This window comes from Solanum tuberosum, unplaced genomic scaffold (assembly GCF_000226075.1).
Source record: "Solanum tuberosum cultivar DM 1-3 516 R44 unplaced genomic scaffold, SolTub_3.0 scf00005, whole genome shotgun sequence".
NCBI lineage: Eukaryota > Viridiplantae > Streptophyta > Magnoliopsida > Solanales > Solanaceae > Solanum > Solanum tuberosum.
Genome location: NW_006238931.1, coordinates 3,538,054 through 3,551,548, shown reverse-complemented (window position 1 = coordinate 3,551,548; position 13,495 = coordinate 3,538,054). Strand labels below are relative to the sequence as shown.

At 31.7% G+C, this 13,495-nt stretch overlaps 1 protein-coding gene across 1 annotated transcript; it reads left to right on the top strand.

Annotated features, from left to right (window-relative positions):
• Positions 1-2,343: 2,343 nt before the first annotated feature.
• Positions 2,344-11,755, top strand: LOC102604556 (cytochrome P450 90A1). Its single transcript, XM_006338792.2, has 8 exons — positions 2,344-2,900; positions 3,217-3,366; positions 3,447-3,713; positions 10,245-10,331; positions 10,426-10,504; positions 10,895-11,001; positions 11,100-11,230; positions 11,309-11,755. The coding sequence occupies exons 1-8, from the start codon at positions 2,373-2,375 to the stop codon at positions 11,430-11,432; spliced, it is 1,473 nt and encodes a 490-aa protein (XP_006338854.1). The 5' UTR covers positions 2,344-2,372; the 3' UTR covers positions 11,433-11,755.
• Positions 11,756-13,495: the final 1,740 nt, after the last annotated feature.

The following is a 13,495-nucleotide window of genomic DNA, read 5'->3' as shown; positions in this document are numbered from 1 at the left end:
GATGAGTCTTCAATTTATAGAGTTCCAAACTTTTCCTCTTAGGAAAAAATAAACCAAATATGGAAGAACATTATGTTTTTCTTTTCGTAAAAATTCAAGCATTTGTGGTAATACTTTGACTTTTCTTTAAGGAAAAAATAGTACTTAAAATATGGTAAGAAAATTAGGGCAATGCCCTAACAAATATCCCTTTTTGGCTGGATTTTCTTGACAAAACTTGACCACCTTCTTCACATGCATGATAATCTTCGTTCTTCACATAGTCTTCATCAGTGCTGATTGTCATGGTTAAAAATAAAGTTTCAAGTATATAGGTTAAAATGATTTTAAAATATTTTATTTTTATTTTCAAAGATGCAGCAACAAGAATGTAGAAAATATTGTTTAAATCTCTTCTCTACATGTAGCTTGGACAAAGATCTTCTTAATCATCTAATTAGTTGCAAATTGATTCGAAACCGCGTTGAACCAATCTTGTTGAGCCATAGGATTGTTGGACCATGTGCTCTAATATCACTTGTTGGGTTCGAAATTGATTAGGGCGTCATGCAGAAACTTACAATTGCAAATCATGACATCGATAAATAAGATGAAAACAATTTATACTATAAATTAAAATATTATTATGTGGAATTTGACCAATCGACCTACATATTAAAAACTAATAAAAATATTAAAATTGTAGAGACAAAATCTCCCCATAAACAAAATTCTCTAAACGACTACATTGTCGATTCTATTGTGTTCTTGATATAAGAAGAGGAGTCTTCAATTTATAGAGTTCCAAACTTTTACTCTAAGGAAAAAATAAACCAAATATTAAAGAGAATTATGTTTTCCTTTCAGGAAAAATTCAAGCATTTATGGTAATAATTTGATTTTCCTTTATGAAAAAGATAAAACTTAAAATATGGTAAGAGAATTAAGGCAAAACTCTAACACATGTAAGCGACACGTAAGATAATAAAAGTGGTGGCATAATACTTAATTGTTCAAGGATAAATATGTGCCTAAAGTTGGATGACAAGGACAAATATATCAAAAAAGTATGATTAAGGATAAATACAACCCTTTTCTTAGAATACAAGGGCAAATATGACCGTTTTTCATAAATTATATAAGGTGGTTATGTAAAAGAGAAAAAAATGATTTTATTTATAAAATAGAAAATTATAAATGAAATAAAAATAAAAATATAATATTGAAGAAAGAATAGAAGATCCTTTTTTTGGAGTGAAAAATAAAGTTGTGGGTTGGAGTTGATTTTCTCTAAATATATAGAGATTCTTTATATTTGGAGATAAAAGTAGAGATTTGAGTTAGAGATGATCTCATACTATGCAGTTTTACCTTTCTAAAAATATTAATCAATAAATTATAAGTATTATAATCAAAACATCACTTATTCATAAAGAAAAATAGAATGCTTCAAATAATGAAATAATAAAATATTATAATTTTAAGATATCGAACAAAAACATGAAGACCAATGATAAATAAAAAAATAAAATTTGACTATCTATTTCTTTTTAATTAGCGATATTCACTCTTGCGACATTTTCAATTACTAGTAAATAAGTGATGATATAACTTGTTATTTGAATTACACATAACTTTCTTCATTTTATAAATAAAAAAATTACTAAATATCATTCACTATTTTTAGAATTATAAGGATCAAAAGATTTAACTAAAGAATTTAACATATAATTTTTATAAGACTTGTTAGATTTCCCCAAAATATTAGACGTCAAGATATGTTTAAGATGTACAATCAAACATTTAAGACATAATTATCACAGAACTAAGAGCCCGTTTAGATTGACTTAATAAAAAGTAAATTTTAAGTCAAAATAATAAAAAGTCAAACTTAAATGATTTTTTAATCAAAACATAAAAAGTAAGAAAACTTCTACTTTTGATTTTTAACTTTTTTTTTTAAGTCAATGTAAACTTATTTTAAATTATTTTTAACTTTGCTAAACACTCACAAAAATTAAAAATAATTTAAAATTAGGTTTGACCAACTTTTAAATCAATCTAAACAGATTCTAAGAATATATTTGAATTGACTTTTAGTTTTTGACGTATATAATTTTAATTTAAAATTAAATCCTTATAAAATACTTAAAAGGGGCTTTTTAAATTAGCTAAAGCGTTTTCACAGTGCCTTTTTATAAAACCCTGATCTCTTTCTTGTCAATTTATTTATTTTCCATTAATAAATTACCCTTTTTTGTCAATTGATTGATTTTCTATTAATAAAAAAATTACCTTTTGTTGTCAATTAATTCATTTTCATGTTTTCACCGTTGTGACTAGTGTATAAGTAGGCATCCATCCACTGAGCGTTTTGTATACAATTAATTAACATGGACGCCATCAATCTCTTTCTCTATCTTTTTCTCTCTGTTTTCACCTTTTATCTCGTCCGGGGTATGGCGGTGGCTCATCTTCGCCGGCGTAAAAATCGACTCCCGCCGGGAACCCTTGGCCTGCCCTTTATCGGAGAAACCCTCCAGTTAATTTCTGCCTACAAGACGGAAAATCCTGAACCCTTCATCGATGACCGGGTTTCTAAATACGGCAACATTTTCACCACCCATGTTTTTGGTGAACCGACGGTTTTCTCCGCTGACCCGGAAACGAACCGGTTTATTTTGCAGAATGAAGGCCGGCTTTTTGAGTCCAGCTATCCCGGTTCGATACAGAATTTGCTTGGGAGGTACTCTCTGTTGCTTATGAGAGGAACTCTACACAAAAGAATGCATTCATTAACTATGAGTTTTGCTAATTCTTCCATCCTTAAAGACCATCTGTTGGCCGATATAGATCGGTTGGTTAGGCTTAATTTGGATTCCTGGACCGGCCGGGTTTTCCTTATGGACGAGGCTAAAAAGGTAATAATTGAGTAATTTCTTTATTTTTTTCAATTCGGCGCAAAAGGGAGTGTTGAGTTTTGATGGATTAGAGAATAAGAAATTCATAGATGAGTCAGATTTCCAAGGTTTGTGGTGGGGTATCATAACTTAAGTGCATTTTTCCAAATTAATTAATGGAGACATAGAGTATTATTATGTATTGGTAATAAGTAGAGATGGTTGTAATTATGATGATAACACATGTGACATGTCCATAGAAAAAAGAATGTGATGTTATCATGGCTTTTTTTTGTCGAAAATGTAATTCAGTTTTAACATGATGATGGATGTGCAGATAACGTTTAATCTAACAGTGAAGCAGCTGATGAGTTTTGATCCATGTGAGTGGACTGAAAATCTGATGAAAGAGTATATGCTTGTTATTGAAGGTTTCTTCAGTATTCCTTTGCCTATTTTCTCATCCACCTACCGCAAGGCCATTCAAGTATGTATATAATTTAGTTCTATCCAATAAACTTAGCTTGGTTGTTATGAATAATCATATATAGATTATTTGTATTTCAGGCGAGAACTAAAGTAGCGGAGGCGTTGGGATTAGTAGTGAGAGATAGGAGGAAAGAGAGAGAAGGAGGAGAGAGAAAGAATGATATGTTGGAGTCGTTGTTTGAAGGAGATGGCGCCGCCGGAGTTGAAGGAGGAGGATTTTCCGATGAGGAAATTGTTGATTTTATACTGGCGTTGCTTGTTGCTGGCTATGAAACCACCTCTACCATCATGACCCTTGCTGTCAAATTCCTCACTGAGACACCCCATGCTCTCTCACAACTTAAGGTCGGTCCCATTCTAATCTTCTTTATTATTTATATTTATATGACTTTTTTTTTTTTAGTCACATTTCTACTTCAAATAATTTGCCATTTTATCTTCGATGAAACCGAGAAAAATAGTATCTTTTGAATAAGATTTCGTGCAGTTAAAATTGAATCGGAGAGAGTACCTAAGTACTTCATTCCTTGTATATTTAATTTAAGGGGAAAATAATATTACTCATAAAAGTACTATATTGCCACAGATGAGGTGAAAATAAATAAAGTATGTCGAAGTACTTTATTAGAATTTAATGATTTTAACTATATGATTCTTAGTATATAAGAGAATGTTGCGTAGAGAATATTATTAATTAAATGGATGATATAATTTATGTAGTGGACCCTAAAGTTGCTACCCACATGTTTGACCTGTTAGATGAATTATCTACTCATCTAAATTCTCATCCAAGCAAATAATGGAGTATCTCCACTCATTCCTTCCTTGAGCTAAATAATTTGGTATCAATTTCCACAAACTCTAATTACTAATCTAAGCAAGTATTAGTAATAGAGAATAGTGTCATTACTATTGACAATTCTGATTCATAGAGTCTTAAGTCATTTGTACAACTACAAATCAAGGAATATTTCTTCCCCAAAATTATATACTTTTCCGGCTCCTATCCATTTCTCTCTCATTGTCTTCATCTCCATTTTGTTAACTTCTTACTTGGATGGATGGATGACATATGTCCAATTTTAATATTAATGATGTAGATTTGATTAACTAAAGTTAGATCTAAACTATGGTTAGATTTATAAATATTCCCATGATTTGTTCTCAAAAGATCATCTTCATCTTTAATATCCTCTACTCCTCCCCATAAGATCAAAAGAGAATTTAGCTATATTTTTAAATCTAAAACTACAATTGTTCCGTCCTCCATTTTATGTGTCTCTTATAAAAATAAAATAAAATATGAAGTTGAGGAAATGGAGATCCGTTAGTCACCGACCCTTGATTTACGTAACCACAATACTTTATTTTTCTACACTTGAGTACTCGAGGAACAACATTCTGTAACTTTTTGTCATTTGTAAACTACTTTTGAATTCTTAAGTTTATCTCCATTTGTTTTTGGGAAGGGGAAAATGTCAAAGAGAGGGTAGCTATTTTTTTCCAGCTAGCGATCCGAATCTAGCTAGTAAATCATTCAATATATTCACTTGCTTTCAGTATTGCCCCCCAAAAAAAAAAAAATACTCGAAGGGTGATCTATTGATTTGGGTTTGAGATTTTCATGTTGGAGGTTTCAAGTTCAAAATTCTTTATCAGAAAACAAGAGGTTTGCCTTTTGGGTTGAGCTCGTCACACTGAAGCTTGTCCAGTGCGGGTCTATGCGCACCCATAAAAAATAGCCGACGATGGATTTCATAAAAAAAAATAAAAAAGAAGAAAATCTTGTATGTTAATTTTTTTTTTACAAAGAAAATGTTTAGTACGTATGTAATTTGGAATAATTAAACTTGAAAAAAAATGCATAGCATTCATAAGATGGCGTTTGTGGCCGACAAAGAAGAGAAATTGGCAATTGGTACTGAAAAAAAGGACTGTTGGATAGCCCCATGTGTCCTCACTCTTTGTTGTATCAACATCACACGTGCATCCAAGTTCACATTCAATCCCATACCCACTCTACCATTTTATAATACCCATTACTTTATTATAACTTTCTATCTATATTTTATTTATATACTTCCATTTCTATTCTTATTAAAAATAGATCTTTCTCAAGAAGATTTGTAATTAAGATACTCTTCTTTCCTGGTTTGGTAGACTCACGTCAACATGCTCAACTATTAAAATTAAATTATTTCATTAAGCGCTATGAAAAGTGTCTTTCTTTTTTTAAATAAATAATAATCACGAATATAATGTTTGTTTAGTGTGGATGACCTCTTCTATGTGATTTGCGAGCTATTGCATATGAGCGGGGAAAAACCTGTGCGCACCCAAAAAGCAGCGGCGGCAGATTTCGCTTGTAATAAAGAAATAGTACTTTCAAGTAGTAAAAGCAGTATTACTCCGTCTTTTAGATTTGTAAGTGACTACCTAGAGAAGTGCTCCCAAAACGGAAAGATTCCATAACATGGGGGTTAAACATTTCAATGTCTGTATAGAGTGTTTTCCACTATTTGTTGGTCGGAGGTGATATATATTTCATGGAATTAGTTTGAAATGTACGAAAGCTATTTAGACATTAAGATTATTAAAAAAATGTACTAAATAAAGTAGAAGAAAAATTGTTTGATTGTTGATGTTAATTTTTCTTTGGAGTATAGTTGGGGTACTAAAACTCATTTTTAGAGGCTATTGACTTTTAACCATTTTTTTAGTTTTGAAAGGGTTTGAGTTTGCAAAAAGTGCTTAAAAAGCACTTCTTAAATGTTGAAAAAGGTATAAAGAAACCAAAAGTTGGGGATTCCTAATATATGCCACTTAGAAAAAGTTAATTCAAATACCCCCTAAAATTAAGATGGATGTTTGAATTGACTTTTTAGAAATAGTGAATATAACTTGAGAGTAAAAGTTAAGATGTGGGCATGAATTAACCTATTTTAAGTAGTTTTTGATTTTTGATTTTTTTAAGTGTTCGGGAATAAAAATAAGTTCAAAATTATAAAGTTGGGCATAAAAAAGTCAAACAATTAGAAAGATACTCCGTGTCCCTAATTACTTAGCGACTTTTTCTTTTTTACTTGTCAATTTTGACAAATCAAGTAAGTACAATATTTTATCTATTATGCCCTCAATTAATTAATTTTGAAAAATGTAGAACTTCTTGAAAATTTTAATTCATCAATTTCATAACTAATAAGAGTAAAATGGTAAACTCACTATATCAATAATTGTTTCCTTAGTAGATGTGTCAATCCAAAATTGAACAAGTAATTAGGGACCGATGGAGTACTTTTTATCTTTTTCTAAACAAACACCACATATATATATTTTTAAAAAAACTTATAAATCAAGAACATTTAAACTAAGAACCCGTTTGGATTGGCTTAAAAAAAGTAACTTTTAAGTCAAACATAAAAAATCAAATTGAAATGACTTTTAAGTCAAAAAATAAAAAGTAGGGGGAGACCTACTTTTGCTTTCTGACTTATTTTAAGTTATTTTTTACCCTGCCAAACACTTCGTAACTTATTTTAAGTTATTTTTTATATTTGCCAAACATTTTCAGAAATCAAAAATTGACTTAAAAATAGATTTGATCAACTTTTAAGCCAATTCAAACGGGCTCTAAGCCTAATCCAAACATCCTCCAAGACATGTGACATATAGTAAAAAATTAGGCAGTGAAAGTAAAGGGTCTAGAATTTAGTCTAAGAAAAGCAGAAGCATAGGGTCTATATGTTTCTGTCGAATAGAGGGGAAAAAATGACCAAACTCCTGCACGCCTATGTTTGTCTTTTTGTTTTCTTTTAAAAAAATTGAGCTAAATTTTAAAAAAAAGAAAGAAATAGTATCTTTCTCTATTAAAATAAGACGGAATGACCTGGGAGACCCTTGCACTTGGCTCTGGTTGGAAGTTGGATCCTCCTACTTATCAGTTGGCACCCTTGCACTTGGCTCCGGTTGTAAGTTGGATCCTCCTACTTATCAATTTGTCAACTGAATCCCTAAATTCATCAGAACACAATATTTTAAATTACTTTGACCATTGACCGAACTTATGTGACATTGATAATGATGAGTTGGAAAATTGTGTGATTACACACGTTTACAGTTAGTAAATAAGGTATTTTACATTAAAAATATTTTAATAATAATAATAATAATCAAATTTTAAAATAAATAAATTAAACCCATCTTCCTCTACCATCCCTCTCCCACCCCACCCCTCTCTCCTCCGTCCTCCCCCCTCCCCTTCTTCTTGGAATTTCATCCACCACACCCATTCTCCTCTTCATTCTCTCCTTCATCCACTTTCTTCTCAAACCACACTTCTTTTTCACTACAAATCAGCCACCCACCCCAACTACTTAGTCTAAAGGTCTTTTAGATTTTAGCTTTTTAGGTCGTTTGGTGTGAGGGATAGAAATAAATAGTGATGGAATAAGAAAATAGTGATGAGATAAGAAAATAGTGATGGAATAAAGTTTTTGTATCTTGTTTGGTTGCCATGTTTGGGATAACTTATCCCATCATTTATATCATTGTGATGGGATAAGTTATTCCATATACATGATGGGATAAGTTATTCCAGGATAGCTTATCTTGTAATAACTTGTTTCCAACCAAACGATCCCTAAAAAAGTATTGAGATTATTATTTGTTTTTTTAGGCTTCAAAAAAGAGGTCTAAGTATGGATTAACACGAAGGATAATGGTGGATATTGAAAAATTAAACTCCATTGATAAGTTAGAGAAAGCTTGAAAAATAACAAATGGGTCTTGTGAATTTGTGAAATTAATTCAAAATTGTGATTGGGATTAGTTGAATTTATGGTGGTGAACTTGTATTTTAATTTTCAAGTCAAATGGGGAAAAATCTCATCTATTTGACATGAATTTAGTGTTTAATTTGGAATAAATATGAATAACATGCTTATTTGGAGTTTTTTTTTTTTAAAGAAAAATGCTTATCTAAAGTTTCTAGAAATTACAAAAGTGGCTTAATTGATTTTTTTTTAATTTTTAACATAAAATTAAAATGACATGGAATTCCACGTGTAAGCAATTATTCTTCACACACACTAGTCAGATGGAAAAAGGGTTTAAAATATTACATTCTAATGAGTTTAAGGGTTTAGTAGGCAAATTGATAAGTAGGAGGATCGAACTTACAAACGGAGCCAAATACAAGGGTCTCCCAGGTCATTCCGCCTTAAAATAACTAATTCAAACTTTTTATTTTATCTTTCATGAGAACTTTTTATTACCACACTAATATCATGACATGTTTTAAATTATAAGCTTCAAAACTCTTATATAACTTGGTATATTCCGAAGTTTGTTTTCTTCTTAATTAGATTTTGTGTAGTTAAAATATGCATGTATTAATTGGCACGGAGAAATTCTCCCACTTATTTTTACTTGTCCCTTATACAGAACAATTTTTTTTAATTTGTTCATTTTAGTAAATCAAGAGAGATTTTATTATTTGAGTTACTACCATTCCCCTTGGTTTCGATTTGTTTGTTCATTTCAAAATGAATGTTTTTTTGACAACTTGTTAATTTCAACTTTCCTGGTTAGGTTCACAAGATTAAACGACATTTTTAGTATATTCTACACATTTTTTTTAATTTAAGACCTCAATATTTAAATATTTTAATTTCTTAAATTTCATATCAAGCCAAAATCAACAAACAAACTAACAAAAGAGTACATAAACTACTACTATTTGTCAAACTTAGATTTTCGAAGTAAAATTAATAAACATGAGTGAAATAAAAAAGAAATGAGGAGTAATAAATAAATGGTTGAAAAAAGGGGAAGACTTTAGGAAAATGGTGTGGCTGATCTGGGATTAGAAGTCAGAAAAAAGTAAAAGAGCTAAATTTCTAAGGAGGGTTGAAAGTTGAGACTATGTCTGCTCTGATTTAATGACATTTTTAACTTTTGTTTTCTTACTCCTTCATCCCAATGACTTTGTTTTTTCTTCTTTTCCCTGTCCTGTCCTATACTATACACATACACCCAACTTCATTTCTTTATGTTATTTGACGTTTTTAATGTTTTCATTTCATTCAAATAATTAAGAAGAGATTATTTTTTCCTAACCTTACCCTTATTTATTCAAGTGAGTTTTTTTCACCTAACTACACATTATGCCAATTTAGAAAGATGCATATTTTGATTGAGGGTAATTTAGTGAAAACAATTGTTAGAAAATTGATCAATTTTATTTTTTTAGTTTTTTAACACTTAGTTTGTGTAATCGAGTCTATTACATGCGAGCTGACTGGATGAGAAAAGGGCTTTAATAATTGTGTTCTGGGTTTAAGGATTTAGTTGGCAAAGTGATGAGTATGTGGGTTCAATTGACAAACGTAGCCAGATCATTCCGACAGAGGGTGTGACTGGTTCTTTGTTGCTTTATGTAATTCTAATTTTGGTTGGGTAATTTAGCGTTCACTAGCTTACTTGTTTGCATTATTCATAATAGATTTTGTACGCTTCTTAAGAAATAACAAATGAAATGCATGTTTTTATCATAATACCTAAATTAGTTGGTGTATAGTCTCAAAAATTGATTTGGGAATGAATAATGGTGTGTGTTCTCTTCATATGTTAAAATGGGACAATTAAGAACGAACAGAAGAGTATTATAATTTATTCAAACAATCTACTCCTGGCAAATTTGAGTTGACACAGGAAAAGATCATTATTGATCATGAGATTGGATCATATTGTCTATAGAGGAAAATATCATTTTAATAGAATCATTAGCCAAGAATTATACATATTAAAGAATCATTAGCCAGGAAGTCGGCGAAAATGAATTATTGATTATAATTATAATTGAACGTGTTTTGGCAGGAAGAGCACGAGGAGATCAGGTTAAGAAAAGGTGAAGTTGAATCTTTACAATGGGAAGATTACAAGTCAATGCCCTTCACTCAATGTGTAAGTGCATTACTTCAACAAACTCAAGCTCAACTTACACATTATAATCTATTATGCTCTCATGCCATCAGTTTGTCTATGATTTCATCTTCAGGTTGTTAATGAAACTCTGCGAATCGCTAACATAATTAGCGGAGTGTTCAGGAGAGCCATGACTGACATAAATATCAAAGGTAAGTTGTCATTACCTTATTTGTGGTTTAAGGGAAGATTTCTCTACAAATAAAGAATTTTGTGGCAATAATATAATATGGTATTTATAACCAACACACTATACAAATGTCGCTAAAGGCTTTAGCGACTCTAGATGCAATAAATGACATTAACTCAATTGTTGCTAAAAGGAAAATCTATTGCCACTAAATGTTGTAGTGTTTCTCTCTCGATATGTGTATAACATGACACTTCCAATATGGAATACAATACTTTGAACTTACATGTGAAGAGTAAAATCCGTATCAGTTCATAGCATGTTCTCGTTTATGTCATTAGTTTGGGGAATATGATTAGTTCTATTACTATATTTGGCACTAAAACAGTTGAAGTTTATGATTTTCTTTCAGGTTATACCATTCCCAAAGGTTGGAAGGTTTTTGCTTCTTTCCGAGCTGTTCATCTAGACCATGAACATTTCAAAGATGCGCGTACATTTGATCCATGGAGGTGGCAGGTGCTTTAATATATCCATCTCACTCTATTCCATATAAAATCTGAATACAAATGTTGACTCACGGGAATAAATATTTATCAAAATCTGTGAACGTACAGAGTAGTGCAGGACCGACAAGCTCACCTAACGTATTCACACCATTTGGTGGGGGACCTCGTCGCTGTCCTGGTTACGAGCTTGCTAGAGTGGAACTCTCTGTTTTCCTACACCACTTGGTGACTCGTTTTAGGTATGCTATGTAGATTTCATTTTCCACATACGCAATACTATGATTAGTGTAGAACACTTATATTGGTGGTGATTGCAGTTGGGTTCCGGCTGAGGCAGATAAGTTAATTTTCTTCCCAACGACAAGGATGCAGAAGCGATATCCAATTAACGTCCAACATCGAAGCTTGTTTGAGCAGAGAGAAGAAGAGAGTGGTTTGTGAGATTGTAGAATGCAGAGTGGAGGTGTATGAAAGGGGTAAAATAAGACAATAGTATATAGGTGTAGCATATACATAGAAAATTAAATTATTTTGTAGTGAATTGAGCAGAGATCACATTCCTCTGATCTGCAGGGGGAATCAGGAAGATTTTATTCTGAGCAAGTGCTTATTATATAATAGTAATGCAAAGCTTTTAATGTATGTTAATTAGCATGGTTAAAGATGTAATTGCCTTCGAAACTCCAATGTGAGCTCCAGACACCGGGTGAGAAACCAAAAAAACTGTAAGGCCAACTAACATTATTAATATGCTCTATTTAGTATTTTATTCTTTTATACATCCCTTCAAACGACGCCTAAGAGGTATGTGTATTTGGGGAAAATTCTCAATCATTTACATCAAGGAATAGACTTTGTATCTAGTAGTCAAATTTAATTACAATTTCCTTGCATCATATCATCGACTACATTAAGGAATAGACTTTGTAACTCAGTTATATGTTACTAAATCACTTTGGTGACTGGCGAGAGTAGGGAAGGCAATGGGGGAGGGCGGGGCAGGGCACACCCTTAATAGGGCAGGGCAGGGCAAGTTGTTATTTTAGAAAAAATTTAATGGGTTAGGGTATGGCAGGGCAAGGTCTGAAAATGGAGGATGAGATAGCTAGAGCAGAAGAATCGGTGAAGAAAGTTGAAAAAACCTCAACGATTTGGGGACTTTTCGGCTCCTAAGACTGTGATTCTGCAGCTTAAAGTACTAGTTGGATTTTTTTTTTTCCATTTCTTGGTTTCATTAAGAGGGTTTATCTTTATGGTTGCTTTACAGTTTTTTTGCACAGTTAGCTTTATGTTATTTTCATGTTTGAAGCAACTTTATTTTTAGTTGTAACCTTTGCATCTTCTTGATGCCTTTCTAATGCAATTTAATTACTTCACCAAAAAATAAAATAAAATTATATAGTCACAGTCACTTGAAATTAATGGAGTAGTATTTTTGGAATTTTGTTGTTTGTAATTTAGTGAATAATTAATAGTTGTAATTCAAGGTGTGATTTGATATTTTTCGACGTTCCAATTGTGACAGAATAATAAATCTGCTACCTGCACAAAAAGAATACCAAAATTTCAAGTTTACTCCTTCAATTCCTACCAGCACTTACCAATATTCAATTTTCTCAGATTTATGAAGGTTGATACAGCTAAAAACTCACGTATCTTGATGGGTTTGGGGTCTTGCACTGTTATTGTAATGGGGCGGGGAGGGGCAGGGCGGGGCAGGTTGATTTTAAAAAAAATACTAAACGGGGTAGGGTAGGGCAGGCCAAAATGTTAATAGGTCAAGGCTTACCCCCCCCCCCCCCCCCCCCCCCCTCTCCCCCCCCACCCCACCCCCTCTCTCCCTAGGGAAGGCAATAGATTGAGACGGGACGGGTTGAATTTAATCGATAAAAAAATCAACCTGTTCTGCCCTGCATAACAATTTTTTTAAATTTTAATTTGCTCCACTCCATCTCATAAAAACGCGTCTCACCCGCTCCACTTAAGATTTTCTCTCTATTCATTTTGTTAATTAGTTAAAATACATAATATTAAGTTATAATGCTCGTGTTATTGCCTTGTTAATGTTACTAACTGTAAAAAAAATTCAACTACTAAATTATTCAAGTGACTTATTTGAAAAAAATGATTCTAATGACATTTCCTAATTGCTTGTCTAATCTCTTAAAATTAAGTAATTGCTTATCTTTAATTAATAATATCATCCATTTGTATTCTATTTATCACTTAAGTAATACTACGCTTAGGGGTGTTCACGGGTTGGTTTGGGTCGGTTATTGGTAAAAATCAAAACCAAACCAACTTAATCGGTTTTAAAATTATCAAAACCAAACCAAACCAAATATAATATACATTTATCGGTTTGATTGTTTTCGGTTTTGGTTTGGTTTGGTTATTCGGTTATTAACCATACATAAAAATAAAAGAAACAATTCATTCAAAACGTGAAAAAAGTGACAACAATCCATTCAAAACGAAAAATAGTTAGAATGACTTAAATTACT